This window comes from Zonotrichia albicollis, chromosome 18 (genome assembly GCF_047830755.1).
Source record: "Zonotrichia albicollis isolate bZonAlb1 chromosome 18, bZonAlb1.hap1, whole genome shotgun sequence".
Taxonomy (NCBI): domain Eukaryota; kingdom Metazoa; phylum Chordata; class Aves; order Passeriformes; family Passerellidae; genus Zonotrichia; species Zonotrichia albicollis.
In genome coordinates, this window is record NC_133836.1 from 1,965,139 (window position 1) to 1,993,091 (window position 27,953).

A 27,953-nucleotide genomic window follows, 5' to 3' on the forward strand; every position below is an offset into this window, starting at 1 on the left:
AGTAAAAGCCACTAGCTTAGGGGTTAGCTCATCTGAGCACACTTGCCAAAACACATATCCTGCATCTAATACTGCTTTTGCTGCTGAGGCTTTAGCTGCCACCTCAGGAATCTTCATTGGACAGCACTCACATTTTATGGTTTTATTTAAATAGCAGGAGTGGATGCACATGTCCTTCATCTGGCATTTGGGTGTCAGCCAGTGAGCTCACCCGGCCTGCACAGCCCTGCCTTCTCCAAGTTGTGTTTCCTCAGGTTCTTAGCCATGAACTTGTCTCCATCCTTCATCCTAGGAGCAGTTCAGCCATAATTTCTGTCAGAGCCTTGGGATGAGGACACGGGCACTTGCGCTGCAGCTGAAGCAAATTCTTGCATAACATGGCTTTGCTTCTCCTTTCCATTCCTTAGAGTTTTACAGCCCTTTTCATCCAAGCCTATTGACTTCATCCCTATAAATCCACTGATTTTTCCATAAGGATTAGTGTTAGATTCTCCCTGCAGACATCTTGGGTCTTGGAAGACAAAGGAGTGTTCTACTGAGGGCTGGCTGGTGAGCCTGAGGCATTTCAGCCGTGGCTTTGAAATGCCCTTCATGGCCAGGCAGGGCTTCAGCCCCAGGGCACTCATCCACCACCGGGGTTTGGGAAGCCAGGACATGGGAGGGATCCCAATAGTGCCTGGAATGTGGATACCTGGATATGAAATAAGCACTGGGAGGGCTCTTCCTGCCCTTGGAGGCCGTGGAAAAGCTGGGAGAGGAATTGTCTAGATCCAACACCAGGGCTTCCAAGCTGGGTACAAGATGAAGCTGGAGAGGGAAATTTAGAGTGAAGAAATGGTCAAACTGACAACCAGGGAAATCCTGAAAGGTAAAACTGCCTCTGAGAGTTCCTCCTCAGCTCTTCAGCTTTCCCTGGGCACACAGAGCAGGGTTTGCACATCACAGCACTGACTGTGCCACAGCCACCCGTCCATGGGAGCTGGGCTGAAATACACAGACACCAGAAACAGAGAAAGGGCATTAGGCACCAAGGGATATGGAAGAGGAAGGAAACTCTGCACACATCAGCATGAGGGTTTGAGCATTTTATTATGATATATAAATTTTGTCTTCTTAAATTACTCTCTATGAGTTGAACAGAAAGGGATTATGGTGGAGGAAGGAATATACAAAAATAAAAGGATATTGTGAGCTACTGCATCACCACATATACAACAGTAAAGTACTTTACAAGCACTTAGAGAATCAGACTTACAAAAATAAAAATATGACACATCCTTATGCATTTCCACCACTTATAAGTTCTCTTCTTCCTTCTCTAACCTTCAGGCACCTTTCAATCCCATCCTCAGGTCACAATTCGTATGATAGGATACTTTGCTCATTCTGATGGCCATTACAGTATCTGGAAAAGAATTAGTGCCTCCCAAGACTAATAAAATCCACTGGTTATAGAGCTTTAGGGAAGCTGTTTAGAACAGATCAATTTGTGAGTGATCAGGTGATCCTCAGGGAGCAGACTTTATCTGGCAATAAAAATCTGAATATCCCCCAAGCAGATCCATCATCCCTCCAAAGCATTCCCCGTCTCACAGAGGCACAGCTCTGTGCCTGTTTGACTGATGCTCAGAAAGCACCTCGTGAGCCTGGGGAATGCTGATGCTCACAGGCTGCAGCAGGGCTGAGTGACTGTGGCAGAGGATGGGTCTGATTTTGTTTCAGCTCTAAAAAAGGCAAAGATGCCTTTTCCTACAGGAAAAGAGGCAGGTTAAAACCACAATGGCGAAATATCCTGATCACAGTGTTCACACACAGAACCATTCACCTCTATGTCAGACTCACACAGTCTTTAGTCTTCAGTTTGCTCCACAAAGTCTTTTTTGCTCATTAGCTCTCTGGTGACCTTTCCCATTTTTTTAATACACACTCAACATAAATAGTAAATAGCATTCACTTCTCTGACCAGCAGCTCACTCAAACACTGCTATCAACACCCAAACACCATTTCAACAGTCCCAGAAAGTGTGCACCCAGGGTGCAGATCTGTCTGTATTTCACATTGAGGAAAGTAGAGCTGGCTTAGGAAGGAAAAAAAAATAAAAGAAAAAGACAAACTATAAAGACAAGCAGTAAACTTTTGGTCAAAGTTGTTCTCTGCAGTTTGTGCAACATATTCCACAGCTTCTAAAAGTTCAATATTTGGTTAGGGTTTCATCTTTTTGGCCCCAAATGCAATGACAGCAATGCAGGCAGGCCAGAGAGGAGCACACTGTTGTATTCCAGGGCAAAAGAATCATAGGGATGGATGGGAGAGAATGGGAGAGACCCCCCACCTTTGAGATAAGGGCTTACCATATTGAAAAAAAAACAATCTTCCCCTCATCAAAAAAGATAAAGGCAGTGTCTGACTTTACCATCAGGCTTGCAGAGCTGTGGGCAATATGCACATCAGGAACCTGGGGGAAAATGGTGTAGCCACAGTCCCAGCTGTTCAAGGAAACTCACATTTCCATGGTCTAAATTTATCATTTGTATCTTTGAGAAAGCATACAGGAACAAACATCTGTTGGCTGAGATTAACATCACTCCATTTAAAAGAAAAGCACCTCCCTAGTGGGACTAATTGTTCCTTTCAGATGTACAACCACACTACAGGTATGGCACAAGGCACTTCGTGGCTGCCCAGAGTGATTCTTCATTGGCAACACAAAAACACAATTCAGTTGCTGGTGTTTAAGCAAAACAAAAAAAAAAAAGTCATCACTGTTCCCAGTCATGAGTAAGACGAACTTTGGCTTTTCTAGCACTGCCTAACCCAGCCACAGGGATGGGAGCAGCAGGGACAGAGTGGGCAGGTTGGGATGTGAGGACTTGACCCTCTGTGGTTTCCTTGACCTCAGGAAAAACAGAGTCCCCTTCCAACCCCAGCTTTTGCTGACAGAAAATCAGCTTGTGATGGGCCCATGGTAGATACCATGTAAGAAAGGATTTTTCAAAAATTTCTCCAGATCTCAGGCACTTGTCAATGTCCCAGTTTGGATGTGGTCCAGGGTGATAGTCCCACCACAGCCACCATGGCTGCACAGCTCAGAATGTGCTCAGCAGCCTAGAAACCCAACCTCCTTTCTATCTTTTTTTTACCCCTACATGGCAAAACCAGAAAAGCTGCTTAAACTCAAAAGAGCAGGAGCATGTTAGGTCACTTCTGGTGTATTTGCAGAGAAAACAAAGCATGAAGCTTCAAAGAGGCCTGGGCTGGGTGTGTGGGACCCTCCAGTGCCAAGGATGCAGCCCTCCACTGCACCCTCCTGGGGTCACATCCACCTGAGAGACTTTGCCTCAGCAGCCCCTCTCCCTGTGAGGTGAAAGTCCAGGTTGAGGTTCAGTCTCTCTGCTGGATTTGTATTTGCACACTGGGTTTTTTTGGCTTGCCTTGAATTCTCTTTTACTGTTGCAGCTGACAGTGGACAGAGCAGGCAGAAACCTGCAGCCAGTCATGAGGAAAGGGATTTTTCTGGGGAAAAACTGTCCTGCTCAAAGACCACCATGTTCAAGAACAGCAGCTTTGTGCTCAAAGCAGGGGAATAATCCAGCTGTTCAAAGGGGCAGAGCCTGATGTGTGGTCAGACCAGGGAGAGGCTCTGAGGTCAGCCTGTCTCCATCAGTCCCCTCTGGCATCGTGCAGGGATCTCCTGGGTGTGAGTTTGGCCTTGCTGTTGGACCTGGATTGCCCTGCTGTCAGCCTGGGACCCTGCCCTTGGCACAGACCCTCAGGGATGCAGCACTGAGCCCTCCATGTGTCCCCAGGAAGGCAGAGGGGCATTTCCCCTGCTCCCAAGGCTCAGCAGCAGCACGTGGCCAACAGGACAGACCCAAAGATGAACCAGCAAGTAAGTGCATCACCAACCTCACTGCACTGGGGCCATGTTCATCCAGGCACCAACTCCCTGCTGCCTAAGCCAGCTCTGTTTGCTGGAGCCCTGGGGAGAAGGGTTGCTTCAGGCATAATAATCCCTCTGGAGGCAGATGCTGCTTTTCCAGGCTTTGATGCTGACAGACAGTGACAGCAGAATCTGACCACTAACAAATATAGTCCTTGTTTGTGCTGCTGTAAAGGATTCAACAGTAGGTGGAAGCCTTGGAAATCCTTTGAGGGGTTCTTCCTACCAAGCCCTAACTCCCAGTGGACCGGCAGAGTTCAGCACTGCCATAACACACATCTTTCAGCACTAACGATGCGCCAGCTGTCAGGATTGAAGTTTGTATTTAAAGACTTTATATTTACCTCTGGTGGAAAAACTGTGCTACATTTTAAACAAGAGAACTCTGTTTCATAAAGGTCACAGTTCTGGTCACATTTACCAACTGCTTTTTGAAACTGATGGAAAAAGTATCTTTATAAGTCACTAATTTTATTATTTTTTCAAGTTTCTCAGACTTTTCTTTTTAAATCTCAGCGGGTTTGTGCGTCAACTGTTCTGGGCAATCAGCTACGTCTTGTTGACATTGTTAATAGGCTTTCTGACTTGGCTGCTCAGCTGTGTTCTGAAATAACTCCATCAGACTCACAGCAAGTCAGGAACAAAATGGAAAGTTTAGAAGAGAGAAAGCTGGAAATTAATTTCCGGAGCTGTGTGGTTATTTCTAAGTCAGAGCATTTTTTGCAGTATGCAAAAATTCTTGGTAAGATTTTTGGAGGCAATTCCGTGCTATTTTCAAAGTTATATGTTTGTGGGAATCCAGGCTCTTGCAGATTTTCAGCAAGAGACCAAAGTGAAGATAAAGCAGGAGATGGGACTGATGAGTGGGGAATGTTTTACCTTAGGATGGTTGCACCGACTCCTGCTCACTGTTTCTTGGTCCTGTTGCAGAGACAGTTCAGCTGTTTGTGAAGTTGCTGTTTTTAGTGCTACAGCCTGGCTGCGTAAGGAAAACCCAGATGGATTTGGGCTCTTCAATCCTTCAAGCTCTACACTGAGAAAGTTTGGCTGCTCCTCTACAGGCAGAAAAGCTGCCCATGCCACAAATATGGAAACTATTGAGAGGGTGAGTTAACCCTGCCCTGGCTTCAAAGAAACCAGGGAACTTTCTGCTCGACACTCCTCTCTGCAATACAGCCACACCCTGAAACTCAGAAGGGCTGCAAGTGCATACAGATCCCTTAAATTAGGTGTTGGAGGCAGTGAACAGCATGGTACACTTGGTATGGCAATACTTATGATAGAAGGGCACTGGGTTCCTAAATCTCTCAGTCACTTTTAGAAACTAGCTCTTCAGCTGTTTATTTTCCTCAGTCTCCCTCCTTGCTCCTGGCTGGGCTCACAAAAGATGTGTCTGTGCATCACAGCAGGCCTTCCTCCCATCTCCTGGTTGTGCTGTGCTTTGCTATGGGACACAAACATCCAGCTGCTAGCAAGAGCTGGGGGACCTGTTTAAATCCTCTTTTTCTCAGGGTGACAGTCTCCACTCCTCCCAGGAAGTGAGGAGACTCTGGTGCTGTAATAGGGCAGCTCTCACTGAGAGGAGCTGTTGGAGCAAGCTGTGATGTACTGGTACAAATAACCACCTCCTCTGCATTTCAGCTCTCAAAGAGATCGGGCCTGGTGTGTGCTGGGCCGAACAGACGCTGACTCTGCAGTTGGTCTTCCCTTTGCAGAGACCAAAATAGCTCTGAAGCTTACAATGACTCTCACCTATGTGCTAGACAAGACCTACAGAGCTCATAAGGCATCACTCTGCAATGGGTAACAGGGTCCTTTGTCATCTTGATTTCATCTAAACACAAGCCAAAAATAGATACGCTCGGAGAAAAAAAAACAAAACAAACAACCCAAAAATAAAATCCAGATCATGAATGTCAGGAACGTCGCAAAACACAAGCCAGCCTCTCACTGATCAAAACCATCCTGTGCCCTGCAAGCCTCGAGAGCTGCTCTCCAGCCATGAATGTTCAGTTGCCACCAGGCAAGGCGCAGCCAGAGCCCCGTGCAGGCCGTGCCCCGGCGGGGTCGCGCGGATCAGAGGCTCTCGCTGTACACGACGCACGGGCTGGTTTCCTCACACAGTTCCAGCTGCACGCTGGAAGCGAACCAGCGCTTGGCACAGCCCAAGCTGTAGTTGAGGGTGGTCCGGTAAATGTTCTTGGCACGCTTAGGGAAAATGATGGTCGTGCTCTGAAACCTCACCGGCTTCTGGCGGGGCTCGAAGATCAGCTGGGACTTGTAGTTGCGCCAGGTGCAGTTGGGAGCGGCGATGATGGTCTCGCTGTAGGTGGTGACCGTGGGGATGGGGCCGTAGAAGATGTCGTCCCGGTAGTGCTTCTCCGAGTCGTACTTCACCTCGGAATTGCACCTACGGAGGACAGCAAGGGATCAGGAGCACGGCCCAGGCAGCAAAGGAGGCCAGACAGGCAGGACTCCTCTCTAACCCTCCGAAGCTGGCAGCATTTACCACCTCCTACTGCACAGACACTGGGGAGGGGCCAACTCTACAACCCAAAGCCAAGAGGACTCTGTCCTGCTGGGGAATCTTGTTGGAACCCCACCTTGCTGTGAATCCATTTCAGCATTTCTGCAATGCAGCAGAACCAGGGCTGAAAACACCTTGCTGCAGAGCCTACAAGCAACAACTCTTCTTCCTCTGGTTTTCTCCATGGGTCCCACTGGGGCCTCAGCCCAGCCCTAAGAGCTACACTGGAGGCAGACAAACACCCTGTAAACCTGTTGAGCTGTCAAGGCTGTTAGTCTTTTCTTTCTTCATTGCACAAAAATGCCCAAACCAGCTAAAATCTGAGTGCTGGGAGGGGTGAGGATGCTTGTTGGAGCCTACAAAAAATCCAAGCAATGTTGAAAGAGCAGGAAAACCAAAGGGATATTGTGGGCTATGGCTGCCCAACACCCAAGCCACTGGTCTCAAAGGAACTGGCCACCTGAACTGCCAACACATGAAGAATCACAAAAGGTAGGATACCATGACCCTGCCTTTTTTCTGCAGCCATCCAGAAAGGATGTACAGACACCGGGTCAGAAAAAGGGCTTTTCCTGGAATTCCTAGCCATGGAGAACAGGACTTCCACTGATTTTCCCCGCTCCCCAAATGCTCCTCCAACAATCAGCAGCCAAGGAATGTGCAGTTCCACGTAAAAAAGATTAAAAGCTGGGTGTGTGCTTGTCATTACCTCCACCCAGAGGGGGACTGACTGATTGTGCACCGCGTGTAATCTGAGCTGCTGTAATGTATTTTGCACAGCTAGGGTGTAAGCAAGTCATTCAGCTCACATAAAACAAGACTCCGATGTAATCACCATAAAAACATGCCCGCTGGCAGTTCCTCAGCCAGCAGAGATTTACTGGGGTACATTTCCAGAGAGACTTTTGCATGGGCTGAGGGGGTTTACAGTCCTCCCACTGTCCCTGACCCTGGCTGTGTGTAAGTGCTCCATGCTGTTTGCAGGATACATCCCACATCAGCAAAAGAGCAAATGAAGAGCAAAGACCAACATTTATCCATTGGCCACGGCACCAGCCCCACAGGAGGGCAGAACATCTCCATCACTGGCTTGAGGGACCATCTCCTCACACAGAAGAGCTAAGTCTCTATGGGCTGTCTAATGCTGATTTCTCTGTGGCAAGAGCGAACAACAACAGGTGCCAATTAGAAGGGCATTGCTTCTTCTGAAGACACAAGTCATCTGGGAACAGTATGAAGACCATCAGATTACTTAGTGGAGGCCATGAAGCCCACAGATGGTAATGGTTTTCTCTCATAGCCTTGGATTTTAGCTGGCCTTGGAAGGAAAACTGCCTTCTGTTAAAACCTCCCTCCAGTTCTTGCCTCCTCCTCCTCCTCTCTGCTTGTGTTGCTGTCAGTGGCTTTAGTTCAGGAATTACCCTCCCACCTGTCCTTCCCTTTCCATCAAAAAAAACCCATGACTCCCATTTGTAAACATATTTTCATTTTTGGCAGAAGCACCAGCAGAAAGACAGAAATCCCCATCTACCCACCCAATCCCATCTGTACCTGATTTCCTGCACGGGCTCAGGGTTGACCTCAATGCTTTCTCCAAAAAACACCGGGTACATTCGCGGCCTTATCTCTGGCATGGACGGGTTCAGGAGCAGATAAGGCATCTGCAGGGAAGGAGAGCACAGCAAGTGTTGGAACACGACAGGTGGGGCTGGCACAGTTCATAACGTGCTGTGGCTGGCAGTTGAGCAGCCTAACAGAACACCTGGACTGTCCTCACCAACCAACGCCTCCCTCTGCCCCAGCACACCTCCCAGGTACGTGACTGTGCCCACATCTCTGTCACTTCTTGCTGCAGTATCTGTTTGTTGAAATTTAACCTTGCCTTTCCTTCTTCCTTTCTTGTTTCTCATAGGAATTGCAATCGTTTTCAAGTTTTCTTTAGCCCTGATATTGCCTTTACTGATAGGAATTAACAAGTCTTAAAAAACTCAAAATGTGTCAGCATGGAGAAGTGCTCCATGTTTGACCTAACACAGTGATAGGGCCTAGGGCTGCTGACTTGAAGGATGTAGGTTTACTGAAGTGAGACATGTATATGTATTTTTAAAGATATACATAGAGATATGTACATAAAATCATGTTTCCCTTGAAACAATCCAGCAGAGGAAGTGATAGACTTGCTGTTCCCGAAGTCTCCGTGCCAAAAATGGCTCTTGTGCTCCAAAGGACATTCTTGTTAACCATAAAACTGAGGGTGGGGTGAGACACTGGGGCACCTTGTGGCCTCTGCAATGCAGGAAGCCAGTTACAAGCCAGCACTTTATAACGAATGGAGCGGCTCCAATTCATGACACCAAAAACTGGATTTTTAAGACTAACTGCACTGTGAACTTACTTACTCGGACAAATTGTCACAGACCAGCCTAGGCTCCTCTGCCCACCACAGAAATGACTAATCCCACTTCTCTATACTGAATGCTCTTAAACACCAGTTCCCACATATGGGGATCCTGTGTCTGGTGCCTGGACCAAACCCAGCAGCTAATTCAGCCTAATCCTGCCCTCCTGGAAAAATGTCACTGCAGGTTTCAGTCTCTGCCACAGCTTTTCTGTCAGCAGATATTTATGACGCACAGGGACACAGGATCTCCTTAAAGGGGATGGCTGGCAGCCTCTGTGCTGTCTGTAGATGGCTAGCTGAGGTCTGCTTTCCTCTGCTGGTTTGGGCCTTCTGCCTCAGGCTAAGGCAAAAAATGTCACTGCTCCATCTGAATTTGCCAAGCCACTTAATTCTGTGTCCCAAAGCCACAAAGCTGTTTCTTCTTTTCATACTGAAATTTCCCTGCACTTTACAACTGTGTAAAGTTGTACTATTAAGTAAAATGGCCAACCCCTCTTTTTTATTGAATACTGTTCCATTGTCAAAACAGAACAGTATCTGCATAGTTATAGGGGGAAAAAAGAAAAAAATATATATGTTCACTCTCCCTAGCAAACACTGGCCAAAAGGCAAAGTTCATTCCTGAATTGCTTTCAACACTCTTGACAGGGGAGGGCAAGGGCAGCCTTTCTGGTCATAAATAAAGCTCTTTGCTTCTGAAATGTGAATTGTTTACATCAGACCAGCCTCAGTTCACAAGGGTGCAGATGTCCAGCTTGTAACAGTCTGCACAAGGCCAGAGCTCTTTCTAAAGACATTCTCTACATAAGAAGAGGTTCCTTTGGGTGCAGGCGTCAAACACCATTTGCACATGGTCATGAGCTTTGTGAACAGCAGGCAGGCTCCCCTTGGGGGTTCACCTGCAGAGGGATGCAGATTGCTTGAACTGGTGAAGGAAACAAGGCTGGGGATTTGTGTCCCTCCTTTAAAGAAGCAGTTTCAAAGAAGTGCTTCCAGGCAAACAAGCCTTCACACTTCTTGCTAACAAATGCTGACACTAAGTGTGCTCCAAACATCCCCAGGATGCAGGAGATGTTATGAAGTCTTTCCTGTGGCCTAGCAGGAACATTGCTGGGGCATCTGGCCCCCAGTGTGTGCATGGGAAAAGCCTTCCCAGCCCGCTGAGCACCGGGGTGCTGCTCGGTCAGAGCGTGGGCACGGCGGCAATCGCTGTCTGTGCAGAGCTCAAGTCCCACAGCAGGGAACAGGAAACAAGAACACGCTGCAGAAACAACAGCAGAGTGCACGGAGAAACAGAGGTGCTGGCATGCACGACTGACATCAATCAGAGTCAAAAATTGCCGCTGAACTCGGTGAGAGCAGGATGAAGTGTTCTCCAGGTTAGTGCTGGATGGGGTGTGATGAGACTATTTCCATTGGGGGTTACAGTTAACCTTGCTCTGGGCAGGGAAGGGTGGCAAAAGGCATTTCATATGCTGTGGATGAGCACCCACTTCAGACCTGCAGGCTTGGCTTAGTTTGGAAAGCTGGAACAACTGAGAACACTGGCAGGCCAAAGCCAGGACTTCTGCTGCCTGCTAGACCATTACAGACTCAGGCCTCTCTTCTGTGAGCTGCTGCAGGTCAGAAACTTCGAAATAACCTGGAAGTCTGCACATGGAAGATGTAAATAACTTACAAATCATGGCCTGAAAATAGAGATCTCTAAGATCCTGCAGGCTGCTCACCAAACAGAACTGATTTGCTTGCACAGCATGAAGGGGTCACTAAACAGCAAGCACAGGTTTCACACAGCAGCCACTGAGAGGCACCTCAGGTGACATTTTGTTTTCCCTCCAGTGATGTTCTGAAATGTCGGCCCCTGCAAGGCACCTGGAGCTGGGAAGCAAGGAACAGAGGATATGAGCTTTCCAAATGATTTGTCTTTGGGGCTGAAATATTATATGCTTGGCACATGTCAAAAGCTGGCTTTTTGGCAAGAGTTTGACACCGACTCCTTCCAATCTGCTTTAAGGAAAAAAAACCAAAAATGTCCTGCCTGTCAAAAAAATACTGACTCAATTCTTTTTCCTTCTGCACAGGAATGGTTGAAAGAGGAGGAGCACTGGACTGCTGAGTTCCCTTGAGAAAATCAGGATCCCTGGCTTTTTTCTAGGAATCACCTGGTGATCTCCAGACACTCCACAAATGAGGTAGGTTTCTGTATTATCCTGCACTATGGACAGACTGGCAGGGAGCAGAGCTTGCTGCACATTTCTGGGGGTCACTGATGGTGAAGAGGAGAAGCCCACATCACTTCAGACCAGGCTGTCCATGAGTGATCCATAGTTGAGGTCTGTCTGTCTATCCAAGGGCTGCTGTGCTGGAACGCTGCAGTGGGGACCTGGTCCAACTGTCCCCACTAACTGGAGCTGTGCTGGCTCTTACCAGGGGCAGCTTCACAAAAGACACCACAACCCTGGCACCTTTAAGGACAGAAGGGGTCTGGCAAGGAAGGTTGAAAAGACAAAATGAAAGATACCGGAGAGATCAAAAAAGTGACTCCCATGTTTACAACTTGATCCAAGGTGAATATCAGGCAGTAAATGAGCTTTTATTTTTATTTCTTCTCTAGTACATAATTTGTGTCAACCAGCAAAGAGTTACAGTAGTATTAAAAAGCTGAAGAGCTTTCTTGTTTGGCTGCATTTTTCCCTCTGCCTTAACTCTGATGCCTTTCAGGCATGTAACGGCCTGGGCAGCTAAACTCTGCTTTTTGCAAGTAGCAGATAGATAAACACAGATAAAATTGGTTGCTGAATGGAATTCAATCTACAGCTCATCGACAGCATTGACTATTCTTTAGCTGCCAAATTCCAGGCAGCAAAGCAAGAAAAAGGAAAGGAAATTAACATGACTTGAAGTAAATAAACCCCCAAAACCTTTCCCCAGAGAGCACAAAGAACCAGAACTGACTGACTCCTTTTGCTATGGTCATTATATGGAAGGCACTAAGATGTGGCATTATATCTCTAGGGACTGTAAGGGGAAACAGCTTTCCAAGTGTCAGGGCTACAAACAGGATACAGCTTCCCAAATTCCCAGCTCCTAACTTAGCTAGGGCATAAGCAAATCTCTCACCACATTTTCCCACTATGGTAACATGTCAGGTCCATGAAAATGTCACTTTACTCAGCTGTTATTTACAGCTATAATGAAAGATCTGGCTGAGTTATTTGACACACATCTACATTCTCCGCTCTAGAAGATAAGCAGTATTTGTTTAACAGACCATTTATTTTCCCAATATCTGCACGTATTGCACATTACGAGTAATTTATACCAGAGCCGGATGAGATTATATTGGGAGGTGATAACAGAAAATGCAAAGCTCAGGTAGAAAGAAGGGGTTTATTATTTCAAAGAATTACATCCTTCCTGCTTATCTCCCTCTTTTATTTCAAGTGGGAAATGTGTGCTACTTTGCTTATTGTCCACAGGGTTATGTAGGGACACAATGGAAATTCAGCAGCTAGAAGACATCACCCTCCATGTCTTTCATCAGAGCCACACTTTTCAGAGCAGATGATGACATCCTCATGCCTGTTTCCCTGATCTGCCCAGAAGGGACATCTGTCACATCAAGTGAGGCCCAGAGCCATGCCCTGTCCATCGAGGAGGAAGAGGAGCGGGTGCATATCCAGAACTGGGTGGGGCTGAGGGACAGGGATCAGCCAGGTGGGATTAGCCTTTGCCAGGAGAGGACACAGGCGTGGAGCTGAAGCTGGAGGAATTCCTGCAGGATCCAGTCCCGTGGGAGTGGCTCAGAAGTGGGTCAGGATGCCAGGCTGCCAGCAAGCCCTGAGGCAAACCCTGCTGTGCTGCCAGATGGGTGCCCTGCTCCCTGCACCAGCCTGGGGCGTCCCCAGAGCTGCCGGGACCCACGGGGCCTGGGGAGTCACGTTCCCCGTCCCTGCCTCATGTGTGGGCTGCAAGCTGGCTCAGCTCGGGGTGCTGGGCCTCCCTCTCACGTGTGCTTTCAGGGTAGGTGCTGACAGGTATGGAAATTACATAAGAAACACCTTTGATGGCCATGTTCCCCACCCAGCCCCTACAGATATTGCCCCATTCCTGAAGCATTTTCAGTGCAGGATGAGATGCTGGCTCTGTGACCCAAGGGGTCTTCAAAATGCTGCATGTCAGGAAGAGATGTTCTTTTGAGGTTTTTAATATGAGACATTAATCCCACAGGACTGGCACAAACGCTGACTTGGACCACGTTGTTGGGACCCCGCTGTTGTCTGTGAAGGCTGTGCCAAGGGGCAAGGTCTCCTTCTCCATACTTGAGATGAAGCTGGAATCTCCTCCCACCACCCAAGAGCGATTCTGAGTCATTCCTGCTGCTGAATGTAAGTAGAAATTCCCTTCATCCCCACAGCTGATTCAATGGGATGTAGTCCCACAGAAGTCAGTGCTCACTGAGGCAAGCTGAGTGCACAAACACTTCAGTCTTACAAAGTAAAAGGAACTTTTGCAGTGGCAAAAGCTCCTTTCACTGCTGGGAAGGAACATAAAATCTGCTGCTTCAAGAACACACAATGGATAGTTCTGCAGATGAATGTGAGCTTGATGTCCCCTGATATCCATTAGGAGTTCTCTGATGGATGCAAAGCATTTATTTCAACAGAGTCCAAAACAGTTCTTCTAGCCTCAATCAGTAACCCAGGGCAAGAGCAACAGGGAAAACTCTGAGCAGATATGGGTACTTTGATGTCATTTCATTCCCCACGCTTTCAGCAACTGCTTCTTTGTGCATATTATTAGGATTTATTTTGTTGTATTTATGTTCCTTTTGACCCAGCTTTACAGACACAGTCTAGAGAATTCAGTAACCCAAGTCATAAGAATCAATTTAATAATGTTTCAGATTTAAAAGGCAGAACTAGGTAAAAGTCACCTTCTATTTTCCTTAGGATATTTGCACTTAAGCACAAAACACTTGACAAATTCCCTACATGGACTTTATTTGAAGAAATAAAAGCCAATTTATCCTGCACTACAAGTAAAATGAAAAAAAAAAGTCCCTAAATGGTGTTGAACTTGTGGTATTTATGACTCTGGTCCTAAATTGCCTTTCATATTTTCTTGGATCCCAAAGCTGTTCCCAAATTGGCTGGTTAAATGTGAATAAATGGTGCATTGTCTTTGAAACAAAGTTGTGCTTATTAAAGAGCAGAGAGTTTACTTTTTCAGAGTCACAGTTAATAACACAGAGCAGAGAGAGCACAGATTTTACACACAAGAAAGTCTTCGATAAGAGCATGCAATCTCCTTTCAGTCTCCATGAGAAGGGCTGTCTGTCCTGAAGCAGAAAAATTTTGTAACATATTTGTGAAGTTGGAGCAAAAGAGCTGACTGCAGAAGAATGCAGCTGGGTTCAGAGTGGTGGTTTGATAGTTGTGCAGCAAAGAATAGTATGAAATACTTCACTCAGATCTGGAATGCTGTTTCCTTCACCTGACAGCAATTTATTGTAACTGTACATAGTAGAACCTTGGCTGTTGGTGAGTTATGTATGGTTTTATAGTATTCCAACACAAAGAGTGCAGGTTGTGTTCCTGGCTCTGTCACGTTTATAAGCAAAACAAACACTAATATAACAGGAGATTAAAACCAGCATTTCTTGGTGTGCAAATAGCTGCAATTATTGATTTGCCAATTCCGCATGCTCTGATGAACAGCAGAGGAACAGACTTAAACAGAAGCACATTCATGGGTTGCATAACTGCTCATAGATCTGCAAGCCCTTGTAAAATGGCAAAATTAAAGCTAATTAGACACTGCAATTTAGAAGTATGAAGCAAGCAATACTCTTCATATTTTTCCCGCTTTAATATCAGCTGCAAGTACAGTATCTGCACAGTGGAAATGAGAGGAAGTGAAACTCTCTGTAGTCAAATAGAGTGAAAATTCCTATTTACCTCATTATTTTGCAGTGAACCAAACAGAGTTAAAGAGCAGAGCCCAGCACCACTCCAAATATCACAGTCCAACTGGTTTCAGCATTTGGATCCCTGCTAACTTCCGTACCTGCTAAGAGCATGGAATTCCATACATTCCCAATGTATGGAACCCATACTCTAAGTAGGAGCCCTTGCAATGTGATTCAGAATTTGGAAACATCTACAGTGTGAGCTTTTCTGAAGTGTCCAAAATGTTCATTAATGAGCAAAACAACTGAAAAACTTTATACAGATCACAGGAATAACTTTTTTCCCTGTAGGAGTAAAGCACTAAAAGTCTCAATCCTAACAGCCCATGAACTGAAATAAATTTTCTCATGTTCTTTCTTCTTCGATATCTAAAGACTTTCTTGGATGGTGTGGTGGCCAGCTGTCATATGACTGGAATGGAGACTGTCACATCCCCATTACAGAGTTTTGCAGACACCTTCATCCCTGCTGTTTTTTGCTCCAGCAGCCTTCACTCACCTTCCTCCCCAATTTTATTTTACAGACACAGAGGAACAGCCTGACACTGCCAAATCAGAGGCGTGTGGGTAACCTTGTACATAAACACTCCCTTCGAGATGGCACACACACCCAGGCATCTGCAGGTAAGGCTCCATATTAGGAACTGCAGCATTAGCAGGTTTGAGATTTGACTTTCATAATAAACCCTCACACCCTCTCCACTGTGAGGAGTCATTGTTCATGGGAAAGGTTTTGGCATGTTCAGGAGTAAAAAGGCAGTTTTCAGTAATATGCTCAAAATGCCTCAGAACTTGAGAAAGTGCACAAGGGTGTGAGGAGTCATTGCAAAATGTCTCTATGGGAAAGAAGTCTAAATTGTCACTAAACCAGAGGTAGATAAATTTTTGTCATGGAAAGATTTGTGCCACAGTTTTGAGCCAATTAACCATGTTGAATACACCTACAAACATCTTTTATACATGTTTAAAAAATTTTTAAAGAGCCCTGGGGAAGAACTTTCATCATCCTTTAAAAACCACCACCACCACCATTGCTCATGCTCTGAATGCCGTGTTTTAAAAGCAGGCTTTATAGCTCAGGGATAGAAATAAACAAATAAAGCAAAATAATAGTGATAATAAATCTACCCAGATCCCATATTCAAGCGTTTCACTGGCACTGCATCAGGCTGACCGAGACCTGCAGTGCTGTGCCAGCTGTCTGAGCTTACAAACCATCACCCACGGCTCCGCTCGGCCGCCAGCGGACAAACCTTTCACACAGGCTCATGCCACAAAGCCCGGCTCCAGCCAGGGCAGCGGCACAGAGCCCTTCCCAGACCCTGTTCCCGGACACACATCCCTACCCTGGCCCAGCTAAAGGGCACTTTTGTCTCTCTTTCAGCCACGGCTCCAGCAAACGCGGCTGCACGCTCCTCACAAACCAGATGCGGGATGCCAGGGCGTAATGATGGCTGGGAGCCAGACCCCCCTGCCTCGGTCCGGAGGGATGCAGCTCCAACCTGTACCTACCAGGCAGAGCAGTGTCACCAAGAAACAACTACACTTTTCCGAAGGTGGGCAGGGGACCTTGGTTCAGGCATGGGGTTTCACTCCCACACCGTTATTAGAGTTCACCCAGCCAAGCTGCCAACACTCTGTGAGTGTATCCAAAACCCCTGCCCGGCACCGGGCCAAGCCGTGCCTGGCACAGCAGCGGCGCTGCCAACACCGGACAGCAGCCGCCGCGGGCAGCCCGGAGTGCCCTCGGTGGTGAGGGGCGCTGCGGGGGAACTCAGCCCAGCGGTGCCCGGGCAGTGGTCACAGGCGCCCTCCTGCCTTTCCCCCGCGGGGCCCGGAGGGGACAGAGCCCGGTGCCCGGTTTGGCTCTTACCACTTTGCCGTCCTTGGCCTCTCGCCGGTGGCCCGGGGCCGGGGGGTCCGCACCGCCGCTGCCCCCTGCTCGGCCCTCACCGGGCGACAGGGAGTAGAAGGGGGGGCTGGGGCTGGGGGGCAGCCCCGAGTCCGGACTGTCCAGCAAGCCTTCCCGGCTCTTCTCCTTCAGGCTCTCGTCCATCCCTTGCAGCTGGAGGTGACCTACCATGTCTGGGGGACAGCGAGGGGGCCGCGGCGGGAGAAAATCCTCCAGCGCCGCCCGCCGCGGAGGGAGGGAAGGGGAAGGGAGCCCGGGGGGCCCCTCCTGCGTCCCGACCGCCGCTACCAGCCTGCCGGAGCCCGGTGCTGCGCGGGGCAGCGCCAGCATCAGCCGGACCGGGGTGTCCCGGCCGCCTCCCCTCCACCGGCCCTGGCCCTGCCCGCCCGGCCGCCCCCGCCCTCAGGCGTTCCCAGGGGAGGGAAGCGAAGCCCGATCCCCCCGCCCAGCCCCGCGGGGACGCGGCCGAGTACGCGCGGCACCGCCCGGGGCGGCCCCGCCGGCAGGGAGCGCTGGGCGCGGCGGGGACGGGATGGGGACGGGACAGGGATGCGCCGCGCTCGTCCACAGCCTGCGCCGCCCGCCGCCTCCCGGCGGCTCATTTATCCGGAGAGGGTGGGAGGGAGCCGGGCAGCGCCCTCCCCTTTCCCCGGCCCCCCAGCTCTGTCCCGGCCGCGAGTTCTCGGGCGCTTCCCAGGCACGGAGCGCGTTCGGCGCCGCCCGCCCGCCCTCTCCGTCCTGAGGGGACGGGGCAGCCCCCGCACACCGCCGGCGGCAGAGGGGTGTCCTCACACACCCACACACTTCCCCGTGGGCTGTGGCTGCCCTCTGCTCATTCCCTCACTGCTGTCCGAGTTTTCCCTCAGTTACGTTCCATTTTCCCCTCTGTTTTGTCCCTCTTCGATCTCGGCACTCTCCAAGACTGGGAAAGGGGCCTTGCCACATACAACACGCCATCACAGGGGCACAGCTTCTCTCCACTCTTTCCCTCACTGCTGTCCCAAGTTTTCCCGCACTCAGAGCTGATTTTCCTCTCAGTTCTGATCCTTTTTTCACTCCCACACCCCCAAAGTAGCCTTTCCCCTCAGTGTCATGGCTTGTGGGCATGAGGGAAGAGACTTTCCTCTTGAGAACCATCATCCCTCTCCGCTTCGAGGTGCCAAAAGGCAGCTTCATCAAGGCAGCAGGTAACCATGGCAGTCTTGGCTACCAAGGTGCACAAACCTGCCATATCGCCTCACGGCAGCCCTCACACCTCCTGCCTCCCTCACGCCTCTTTCTTTGGCTCCACAGCTTCTGGTCCACAACCAAGGAATCGGCCTTCTTATCCCAGCCATTGTGTGGTCAAGGCCAACGTAAACACCATGGAAGGGCATCCCAAATCACAGCACAGCCTCTAGCCAGGAGGAGCAGCATGTGCCAGCACGGAGGAGAATGAAGAGTCCACCATAACCCTCAGGATTCAGAGAAGCAGCAGTGGTTAAACAGGTCAGGCTGGCTGAAGCCAATATGGTCATTTGTTGCACAATAACCGGCTGAGGCTAATGTTACCTTGTCCACAGCCCTGGCTGTGTTTTTCTCATCATGTTTTCTCTCTACATAGAGTCTAGACTTTGAGAAATCTAGGGCAAGCCCACTCATATGGCTCAGCTCAGTGGAGCTTTATTCATGGCAAATAGGTTTCCATGGGAAGCTGTTGAAATCCAACTGGCCCTCTCTTGGTCTGAGTTATTGGCCCAGCACTGAGTGAAATGAGACTGTGTCTGTTTGTGCTACAAAATGGACAAACAATGCTTGTTGTGGCAACGAATGAAAATGTGAGGGGTCTGATACTGTACCTAGTGATAAAGGCTTCACACTCAAACCACAAAGATGGTGCAAAGTCCTTGGAAGTTGGGTTGAACCTAAAAGTGCCCCCACTGCATCCTCCTGAGGGAGCAGATCCCACTATGTGTTCCTACTAAATTCTACAGGGAAAGCTAAGGATGCCCAAATCCACCTTTGACTGAAATGAGGGGCCCTCCTCAGAGTGACTGAAGCGATTTGTATGCACTGAGCTGTACAGAGGAATGTCACTGATTTGTAAATGTCAAACAGGCACCGAGCAGCCCACACACGAACCTCAGTGAATTCTTACCTCTGACCCGCTCGTCGGCTCCAGCAGCTGCACAGGCGGATTTAGAGCCCCTTACTGTAAGGGCTCTCATGTCTCACACAGGCTATGGCTGATCTGAAAATGTCAAAGGGGACTGAAGGTCAAAATTTCCATAAATTAGTCCCTGGCTTGCTACCTATCAAGTAATAGGATTCTCTGGCCAGTTAACACTGTGAAGTCAGGCATTCAGCCCAGCAGTTCCCCTGCAGCCCAGTTCCCCTGCCCCTCTCCTGAACTGGCTCAAGACCATGTGTGCAAGGGGAAGGAGTGTCTTCAGAGCTGCTTTCCTCTTCGGAGAAAAAAGGAGCAGGACAAAGAGACACTGGGCAGGGGTGAGTTCACTGTCCTTTTGTCCTAGAAAGCCCTGTTTTAACTTGGGGAGCAGTCGAGAGGAGACTGGTTTTTCTGTTTCTTGTTTTGAGAAAATTACAATCCAACCTTTCCCAGACCTAAATCATGTATGTTTCTAAAGGTAGATTTCAGTACAACACGTGTTCAGCTCAGAAGTGGTTGTTATGGTTTAGGAGTTGCTGAGCTCCAAACAGCTGAAGACACAAAGCACTGCTGAGCATCCCCCAGCACTGGTAGGGATGTTGAATTCATTTATGAATGGCAAAACTGCTGCTGGTTCTGCAAGGCATGTGTGCACACACCTAATGTTGATATTATTATTATTATGGTTGTTGTTGCTGTTTTGCAGCACGTGTGAGCTGTGGTGGTATTATTGTTGTTATGGTTATGATTAGTAATCTGTTTCAGGTTAGTAGTGGGTTGCTCACCCAGGCTGGAGCTCTCTTGAGCAAAGCACAGGGCAGGCAGATGGTAAGAAATGCTCCTGTCCTGATGGTTGACTCAGACTTTGGTCAGAGTCCCCTGGAGTCACAGTATTTTGCTCTTGGGCAGTGAAAATCAGCCTGAATGGAAATTTGGTGAAGGATTCAGTGTGCAGACACATGTGTATATATGGTGTGGTAGAATTATGCCTGGTGAAACGGAATTTAAATATTGCACAGTGCCCTGGCAATTGAGAAAAGGAGAAAAACAACAAATTTTTCAGCTGAGGCCATGTTGCTTTACTGAAACCCTCCTTACTTCAGCACTTCTTCATTTGCTGGAAGGAATCACTAGGGACTGGTGCATTCCTGTGTCTTGGCCTGGGAAAAGGGAAACTGGGCTCTTGTGTGCATGGCGGGACGAGGAGAAAGGAAAAGTCTGGAGGGGAGTTTGCTGAAGCAGCTGAGTGGAGACAGGTGCAAGCACAGTGGTACAAGGGCAGCAGTGTGAAGGCACAGCCTTGGGGAGAGTGACCTCCACTACCAGCACTGTCTCCACAGGAAAAATCCTGCCTTGCTGTAAATTTGAGTGTAAAACTGCAAATAAGTAGTAGGGAGTCAAGTAGCAGAAAACTAGAGAATATTCCAGCAGGACTGTATCTGTTAAGATTCACTCTCAGGCAGTGGTGCAGTCCTGGCAACAACAATTAGAGGGCTTTTTGAAGCACACATTTCTCAGAGCTTCTCCAACTTCTTTTTTTCATTGATCTATTTGTTATAAAACACAAAATCCCAGGCCCAGTCCTGAAACAGGTGGGAGGTCATAAGTGAGGGACTGTGTGGACTGTGGGGACAGGAACCCAGGCAGCCCTCCTGATGTGAGCAGCCCTGCTCCTGGATAAAAGCTGGTATCCTTCCTCAAATCCACTGGGATTCAAGCCTCTCCATGCTTTTACGCGTCCTCTGCCTTCTGTTTTCCTAGCTGTTCTCTTTGCTAGATTTGAGTACTTTAGGAATCTGCCGTCCCACAGACATGGCAGAGAGTCAGCATCACGTGCTAAGTTTCCTTCCACTGCTGCCAGGCTTGAAAGACAAATACAGTGAGGGAAGAAAGAGACAGGATACAAACACCTACATCAGGACTTTTTCTGAAGCAGGCTGGGTGGCAAAACAGGAAGAATGCTAGGAATGTCCATTCTGGTTCAGTGTCGAACCCGATCCCTGAGAACACCCACAGTGTAACTCCAGTCCCAGTAAGAGTGGCTCGGGCCATGGTAGGATGTAACTGCTCTCTGGATCCCTCCAAGGAACAGCAGCCTTCCCTCTCTGCCATGGCTGCCTGACAATAGTGTTGAAAGGCACCAAAGCAGCAGCATCACTGAAAGGAATATGACCACAGAGCAGGATCCAGGTCTGTCAGACCCACACTACCCCTGCCTGGCACACTGCAAGTTGTTCACCTCAGCCCAAAATGATTCCAAGCATGAGGGCAGCAAATCACTGCTCACTGCACAGGTCCAGATGTGATACAAAGAGCAGGAAGCACATCCATAGTGCTGGACCTGGAGACCACATGCCAATAATGATTCATTTTGCAGCATGGTAGAGTTCAAATCAAAAGAACCTTTCTGCCTGAAAAACAGAGGCTATTTATCAAGAGATAAAATCACCTCCTGATAGGTCTACTCGTTTATTTTTAGGCAGCCCCTACATCAGAAATTTTTTCAACCTTGACTCCCAAATCTTGGCTGTCTGCTCCGGTGAAGGCCACAGCCCCCTCAGTGATGGCTGCACCTGCTCTGCCCTGCTACCCTCACCAGACAAACAGCCCTCCTAGCAGTGACTTGGAACAAACTGTCTGGCAGGAAATGGGAATGAAAAGCACAAGAATCTCCTTTTCTGGGGTCAGGAGTGCCTGTTCTTGGCAATAAATCAAAGGAAGCAAATTTCCTTTGAATAGCCTGGACTTGAACAAAGACGGTCCATCTCCCAGACAAGGCAGTAGACTTTGTGACTGCAGGAAAGAAGGATGATCTTTGAAGAACATGCACAGGGTTGTATGAGAATGTTGCCTTTTCATATTTGACTGCAGTGTGTAGATTTGTGCCACAATCCAGACAAAAAACTCCAACTGAACGCTATTACAGAATGAGCAAAGGCTCTGGAGCACAGAAAAATTATCAAGACTTCTGCTGACCCTGCTTGCCTTTGAGTAGAGTGCCACATGATGAGTATTCAATTGCCTGTGGTGTCCAGCCAGATATTGTTACAGACCTGAATCAAAACACACCTCCCTGCCTTACTGCCCCAGAGAAGGGGCTGCCTGTTATCCTGTGAAATTTCCTCTGCTTGTCTGTCAGGGCTGCTGTGCTGTAATCTTGGAGGATAATCAACAGCGAAACCATTCATAAATCACAGCAAACAGAAAAGACGCCGATAGGGTCTTAAATTTCAAGCCTGTGAAGCCATCATTTCAACAATGACAGTCAAAGGGGAGATTAAGAATTCTTTTACATGGAAAAGTTTTTCTTGGAAGAGCAACCCTCTCTTTGGTTGCCTGTAACTACAGTCATGTGGATTTGATTTTTACATGGCCCTTCTGCCCATTTGCAGGGAATGCTCTGCAGCCCCAACGGGCCTGTTCTCACACCAAACTGGCTTGTGGAGGGACAGCAGCGGGATTGGAATAAGGCAGCAAAAATGAAGGACTAAGGCTTTGCCCAGTGCTAGCAGAGGCCAAATGGGCTGCCTGTTTGGGAGGCAGTGGCAAGATGTTCCAGACCCCACTTGGCTCAAGTCCACCATGCCTCCGGGTCCAGCTGCAGAATGGGACTAAGACTGGTGCCTTGTTTTATGGTGCAAGAAAAGTATTTGGAGATTAAGTGTACTTGCACCTCATGGTGCTTAAAGGTGTGAGGGTATTGTGAAGTCTGTTGCCAAAAAGGGAATGCAGGGCTGGATTAACGCCCCACCTGGAGGGCAGCTGATTTATTTCTCCAAGTGGAGTCTTGGTCCAAATGAACTCGCCCTGTTCATTTGGACCAAGTGCTGTGCTAGGAAGAAAGGAGGGAGACTGCATAGTTCTTGCCTTCCCTGCTGTGGATGTTGACCAGTGAGTGCCTGGGGAAGATGCAAGGGGAGCAGAGGAAGAAACGCCAAGTGGTGGAATACAGTCTGTATGCATCTACTGTGCTTCCTTCAGAGAGTCCTCCATTCAGAGTGGAAACAAGGTGGCTCTCTGCTGGTTTGTTTGCTCTCCCTGATTTCTAGACATACTCTGTGCTTTCTACTTATTTCTGCTTTTCTAGCCTGCTTACTCCTGTGACAAGCAAGGGAAAATATCAGAAAAATATCACAGTGGGAAGGATGCTTCTGTTCTATGCATGATTAAAGAAGAAGAGAACACCAAAAGGTACTCAGAAGAATTAAAAAAAAATCAAAAAAGCAAGTGTTTCATAGCTTGACATTTTCTGGATTTTTTTAAATGGAAGACACATGGATAACTGAGGATAACTTTCCCCTAGAAAATAAAACACATCTCTTTATTTCAGATTTTTCTTGTAAGCAATCATTTAAAACACAGGACCAGAGCAGAGCTGTAAAGCCTCACTGAACAGCTTAGAGATGAAATTCTTGACTCAACAAATAGGTGTCATTATAAGAACTCTTACAGTTCATATTCTTGGCTAGCCTGTTGTGATAGTGTTGTGTCTCTTTGATTTATGACACATTATTCCCTCCTGTAATGTCTAACAGTCAACGGCACATTTCTCCTCCAGCTATCCACCCCATTTAGCACGTTTATAAAGCTTGGAAGGACAACAACAGCTCTCAAATTGCCTGTTGGGATGGGGCACGTTGAAAACGGCATGACGCAGTGACACGTGATGGACAATGGGGGAGATGTTCTCTTAGCTCTATTTCCTCCTGCTCTAAATCAGGTATGACATGAAAGAAATTATTTGGCACCATATGGTGACCTGAGGATTGGAAGGCCGTCTCCTTCCAAGAGCAGTAGCTGTCAACCTGTCACTTGTGGAAGAAAACCAAGAAAAGCAATTCTAGTCAGATTAAATTCACTGTAGAGGAGCTGTGTTTCTGCTGAGAGTCCACAAATGAGAGCAAAGTCAGAACTCACTGTCCTAACTTTTCAAGTTAAAAGTCTTTGGTTCCCATGTCTAAGCTAATATCCCACTAAAAACCAACCTGAACATCTCTCCTAGTGAAAGAGTGGGAGCTGAGAATGGAGCCTTGCTGAAGGATATCAGTCCATAGATGCTGTAACTCAGTGAATTCGTTGTTGGAGGTCATTTGCTGAAAAGTCTCCTACTTGTTTATCCTCATCAGCAGATCCCTCACAGACAGCCCTCCCCTGGGGCTGCCTAGAGGTGAGCCTGCATCACTGGAATTCACTCAGCCTTTTCTGATTTCTATAATCAGAGGCAGAGAGAGCCTGACCGGTGTGTGGTGCTCAGAGGGACTGACCTGTGTCCCTCTCGTCAGTTCTGCCCGTGCTGTATCCAGCTGCTCAACAGATGGGGCTGAGCCAAACCCCCAGCACGGGATTCAGGCTTGGCCAGGCCGGCCAGTCAGAGCTCTCTGCACTCACTGAATTGCCATCAAGGTTTCAGCATTGGTGCAGGGCCAAGTGTGGTCACCTGTGCCCTGGCAGCTAGGCTGAGACCACTGGAGTCATCAGCTAAATTGCCTTGAATTGATGACCTGCAGACTTAAAGCTCTGCAACCCAGTTCCCATTATGCACCCAGCTCCCATTTCCTTTTGTATTTCTCTCATAGAAAAGTAACAGGAAAAGCTATTACTGGCTTTATGAAATGTAAGTTCATACAGTGTTTCCTATAAGACTTCAAGAAACTCCTTGTTAAAGCAGATAAGTTAATCTGTCTTTTGATTCAGGTCACAGTATGCTTTCAGCTTTAAATCACCACAGTACAGTAACTAATGGCATTTGCCATAGAAATGATGTTAAAAAAACAAGGAATCTGGGCAATTACTAGATGTATATTCCTGGGGAAAACAACCCACGTAAAGACAGTGTCAGGGAAAAGGATGATTGATCATCTGAATTTTGCTCCCTTGTGTTTTCTTGCCCACTTTCTCCACAGTGCACTATTAACTATTGCACAATTACGGTAATGGAACCTGCCAGCAGACTTTGCCACGTGAGGGACACGGGCACTGTCAGGAGAGGCTCAGCAGGGTTTTTTATCCATGCAGGCTGAAACGGCACAGCCAGAGCAGTACAGTCCCTTCAGGCATCCAACTTTCAAACATACTAAAGTAAGAGTTTTACCAGAGTTGGGTTTTTTCCACTTTGAATTCTTGATAGAATGCTGTACATTCCAGTCTTGTCTCAGAGCTCATTAAAGTCAATGTAAAGACTTCTGGTGACTTTAATTAGCAGTGGTCTGAACCCTAAAGCTGATCAAAACTCCCACCAAACTGTAAATATGGAGGTGTTCTGTTTGCATTGCAGATCTAATATTTGGCTACAAGGCAGGGATGCTTGGAACTGTTTTCTCTATGCTCTCTGTGTGTTCTTCAGATGCCTGGTAGTTTTACTGGATTGTTTTTAATTATAGGTTTTTTTATTAGGTTAAGAGAAATCGCCAGTTTCAATCTCAGTGTAAAACAGAAGCAACTGACAGCTCCTGAAGTCAATGAGTGAAATTTGCTTCTCTTACAGTAGGTGTAGTTTTGTTCAGCTGTTGGCCACTGGTGTGAGAGAGTTTGTTCTCATGGCACATCTGCTCCACCCACATGCCACAGCCCCATGGAAAAAGTTCTAATGCTGAACCTGCACTGTGGATTTTGCAGTGTGCAGGGCCAGTCCATGAAGCAATGGAAAGCAAAGAAAATCAATGTGCAGTAGAAAAAATGTGCAATACAGAGAGATTTTATTTCAAGCCTGTTCAAGGGAAAAAAATAATCAGGGACAAACCCAAAGCTTTGCTGGATGGTATTGTTCTGAACTGCCTTTGGAAAGGTGTGTCACTTGTTCTCTAGGCTGCCACAACACCCTGGGATGCTGTAAAAATAGCTGGCAGTACCTGACTGACAGGCAGGAGACGTGTGACCCTAAATTATGGTGTTTTCCTTCTCATGATGAAATGAATGCTGCCTTAGACAGAGGCTGAAATACATCTGTTTGCGGTGGGAGTGCCATTTTAGGCCCGTTTCTTTTTGAAACTGGGGTTGGAATTGCCAGGGATCAGCAGAGCTATGGGCTCACAAAGAGGGCACTGTCTTTGAGGAATCTTTACATAAGCCCTGCACGACCAAGGCAACAGGAGTTTGCACAGCTGCTGCTGGAAGCAAACATGTACTTTTAGCTGACCTGGGCTGATGACTTTGGGCGTTAAATCTGACGCTTTCCAGATGTACAGACCTCTCCTGCCACAGTCCCCAAACATTCAGTCCCCAGGTAAAAAGGAAAATAATAACAAAAATTATAGCAATAGTAAAAAGGCACTTAGAAATACCACACTGTAGTGTATATTGCAGACCTGACATTAGTTGCATGGTCCTGTTCAAAGGTGGGCGGCATTATCTTCTCTAAGAGCTGTGTTTTGAACTACACTTGGTTCAGAGCTAATTAGTGCTGCATCTGTCTTGCTTCTCATCTCTGGTGAAGCACCTTGTTCAGAAAAGGTGGCAAAATATCCAGATGTGTTGGGAATTGGCAAACATCTGTCTGTGAGCATAAGACCCCAGGGAATAGCCCTAAATCTGTGCTGAGCTCGGAAGCATTCACAGGACAAAGACATCTTGCCAAATAATCAGAAAATTAAGTTTTGTGCTTCATGGCAAAACAAAACCATGCACATCAAGGGACAGGTTTACAAGTGGGGATGGGATGGGATGGGATGGGATGGGATGGGATGGGATGGGATGGGATGGGATGGGATGGGATGGGATGGGATGGGATGGGATGGGATGGGATGGGATGGGATGGGATGGTTGTGCAATATTGTCACTGGACAGGTGGCAAGGAATGGGCTGGCTGCTCCCCCACCCCGTGTCCTGACTCTGTGTGTGCTGCTGCAGGCTGGGAGTTGTGCTGTGGAAGTCACTGCTGGCTGCACAGCAGGCTCTGGGTTGACACTGTTCACTTGATTCTCAGAAGGAAGTGGAACCTCATCCTTGCTCCAGACCCAGCATAAATTGCTTTTCTCCCTAGACTGGTTATTTTTAACAATAATTCTTGCCCTCATGCATCTCTGCAGCCTTTGGATGTTCATAGGGAGGGTGATTAAAGGGCGTGGGGTGCTTGAAGAGGATCATTTATTTTATTCCATTTTATTTAGGTGTGGTATTTATAAAGGCTCTAAAATTGGCAGTGAGAGAAAGGCACATATTCTTCTGTACTGGAGACTGCCCCAAAACAGACAGACAGCTGCAGCCCAGCCTCTCCTTATTTTCCCTGCCAGCTCTCTCAAGCATGACCTGGTTTGAGGACCACCTTCAGTGAGATCAAAAGGTGATTTTCCCTGTGCTTGCACCACATGCCACTTCACTTTCACACCACCTGTCAGCTGGGTGCCAAGTGAGACAGCAATGAATTCTGGCCTCCCCGACTTGAACCATGAACATCTCCAGGAAAGATAACAATGCAGTGAAGGTGAAATTAGATCTGAGAGCCTGCAAAGCCCTAGAGATGTGTTCTTGCCATGGTGAGCTGAGGCACCCAGGGAAATGGTTACTCAGAACTCTCTCTCATCAGCTGGGGATTCTTTAATCTCTCCTCCCTGGTGTGTTGCATGTCATCATGTGAAAGGATCCTGGAAATACAAAGGCATTCAGTAGCAGAGAACAGGGCTGTTTGGTGCTCATTTCTGCAGGACTTTTCAGCTACAGAGCAGTAAGCTTCTCACATCTTCCTTCCTTCCTCGCCTTTCTTGCTTTCTTAATAACAGCAGTGCAGTCAAAGGGAGATTTGCTCTCTTGAAACCTTTGTTTTTCTCTCTGGCTGTCATGAAACACCCTTGTTTCCAAATTTTTCATGGGATAAAATTTCAAAACATCTTGCTTTGCAGAGGGAGCTAAGTTTTGCTCCAACATTTTTTGATCAAAAGTTCTGGTATGCTACAAATTGATGTGTTTCACTTTAGTTTGTTCAATTAACCCTGAAAGCTTTGCTTTAGCTCCACTCAATGCTGAACATCAGCCTTGAATTGGATTTCCTTCTAGCATCTTTCATGCAGTAACTTAACACCTGTATTTTTCAGGGAACAATGTGTAGCTGCTGTGATGT

The 27,953-nt window shown here is 47.7% G+C and overlaps 1 protein-coding gene and 1 long non-coding RNA gene across 2 annotated transcripts in view; one reads left to right on the top strand and one right to left on the bottom strand.

Moving 5' to 3' along the window:
* Positions 1-1,079: 1,079 nt before the first annotated feature.
* Positions 1,080-17,439, bottom strand: RFLNA (refilin A). Its single transcript, XM_005491497.4, has 3 exons — positions 16,714-17,439; positions 8,020-8,129; positions 1,080-6,351 (listed from the first exon to the last, which is right to left on the bottom strand). The coding sequence occupies exons 1-3, from the start codon at positions 17,080-17,082 to the stop codon at positions 6,018-6,020; spliced, it is 813 nt and encodes a 270-aa protein (XP_005491554.2). The 5' UTR covers positions 17,083-17,439; the 3' UTR covers positions 1,080-6,017.
* Positions 15,356-27,953, top strand: part of LOC141731138 (uncharacterized) — a 91,748-nt gene continuing 79,150 nt past the window's right edge. The window contains exons 1-3 of the long non-coding RNA XR_012583066.1: positions 15,356-15,464; positions 16,225-16,396; positions 18,046-18,240. This is a non-coding gene — a long non-coding RNA (uncharacterized LOC141731138). The remainder of the gene's footprint in view (positions 15,465-16,224; positions 16,397-18,045; positions 18,241-27,953) is intronic.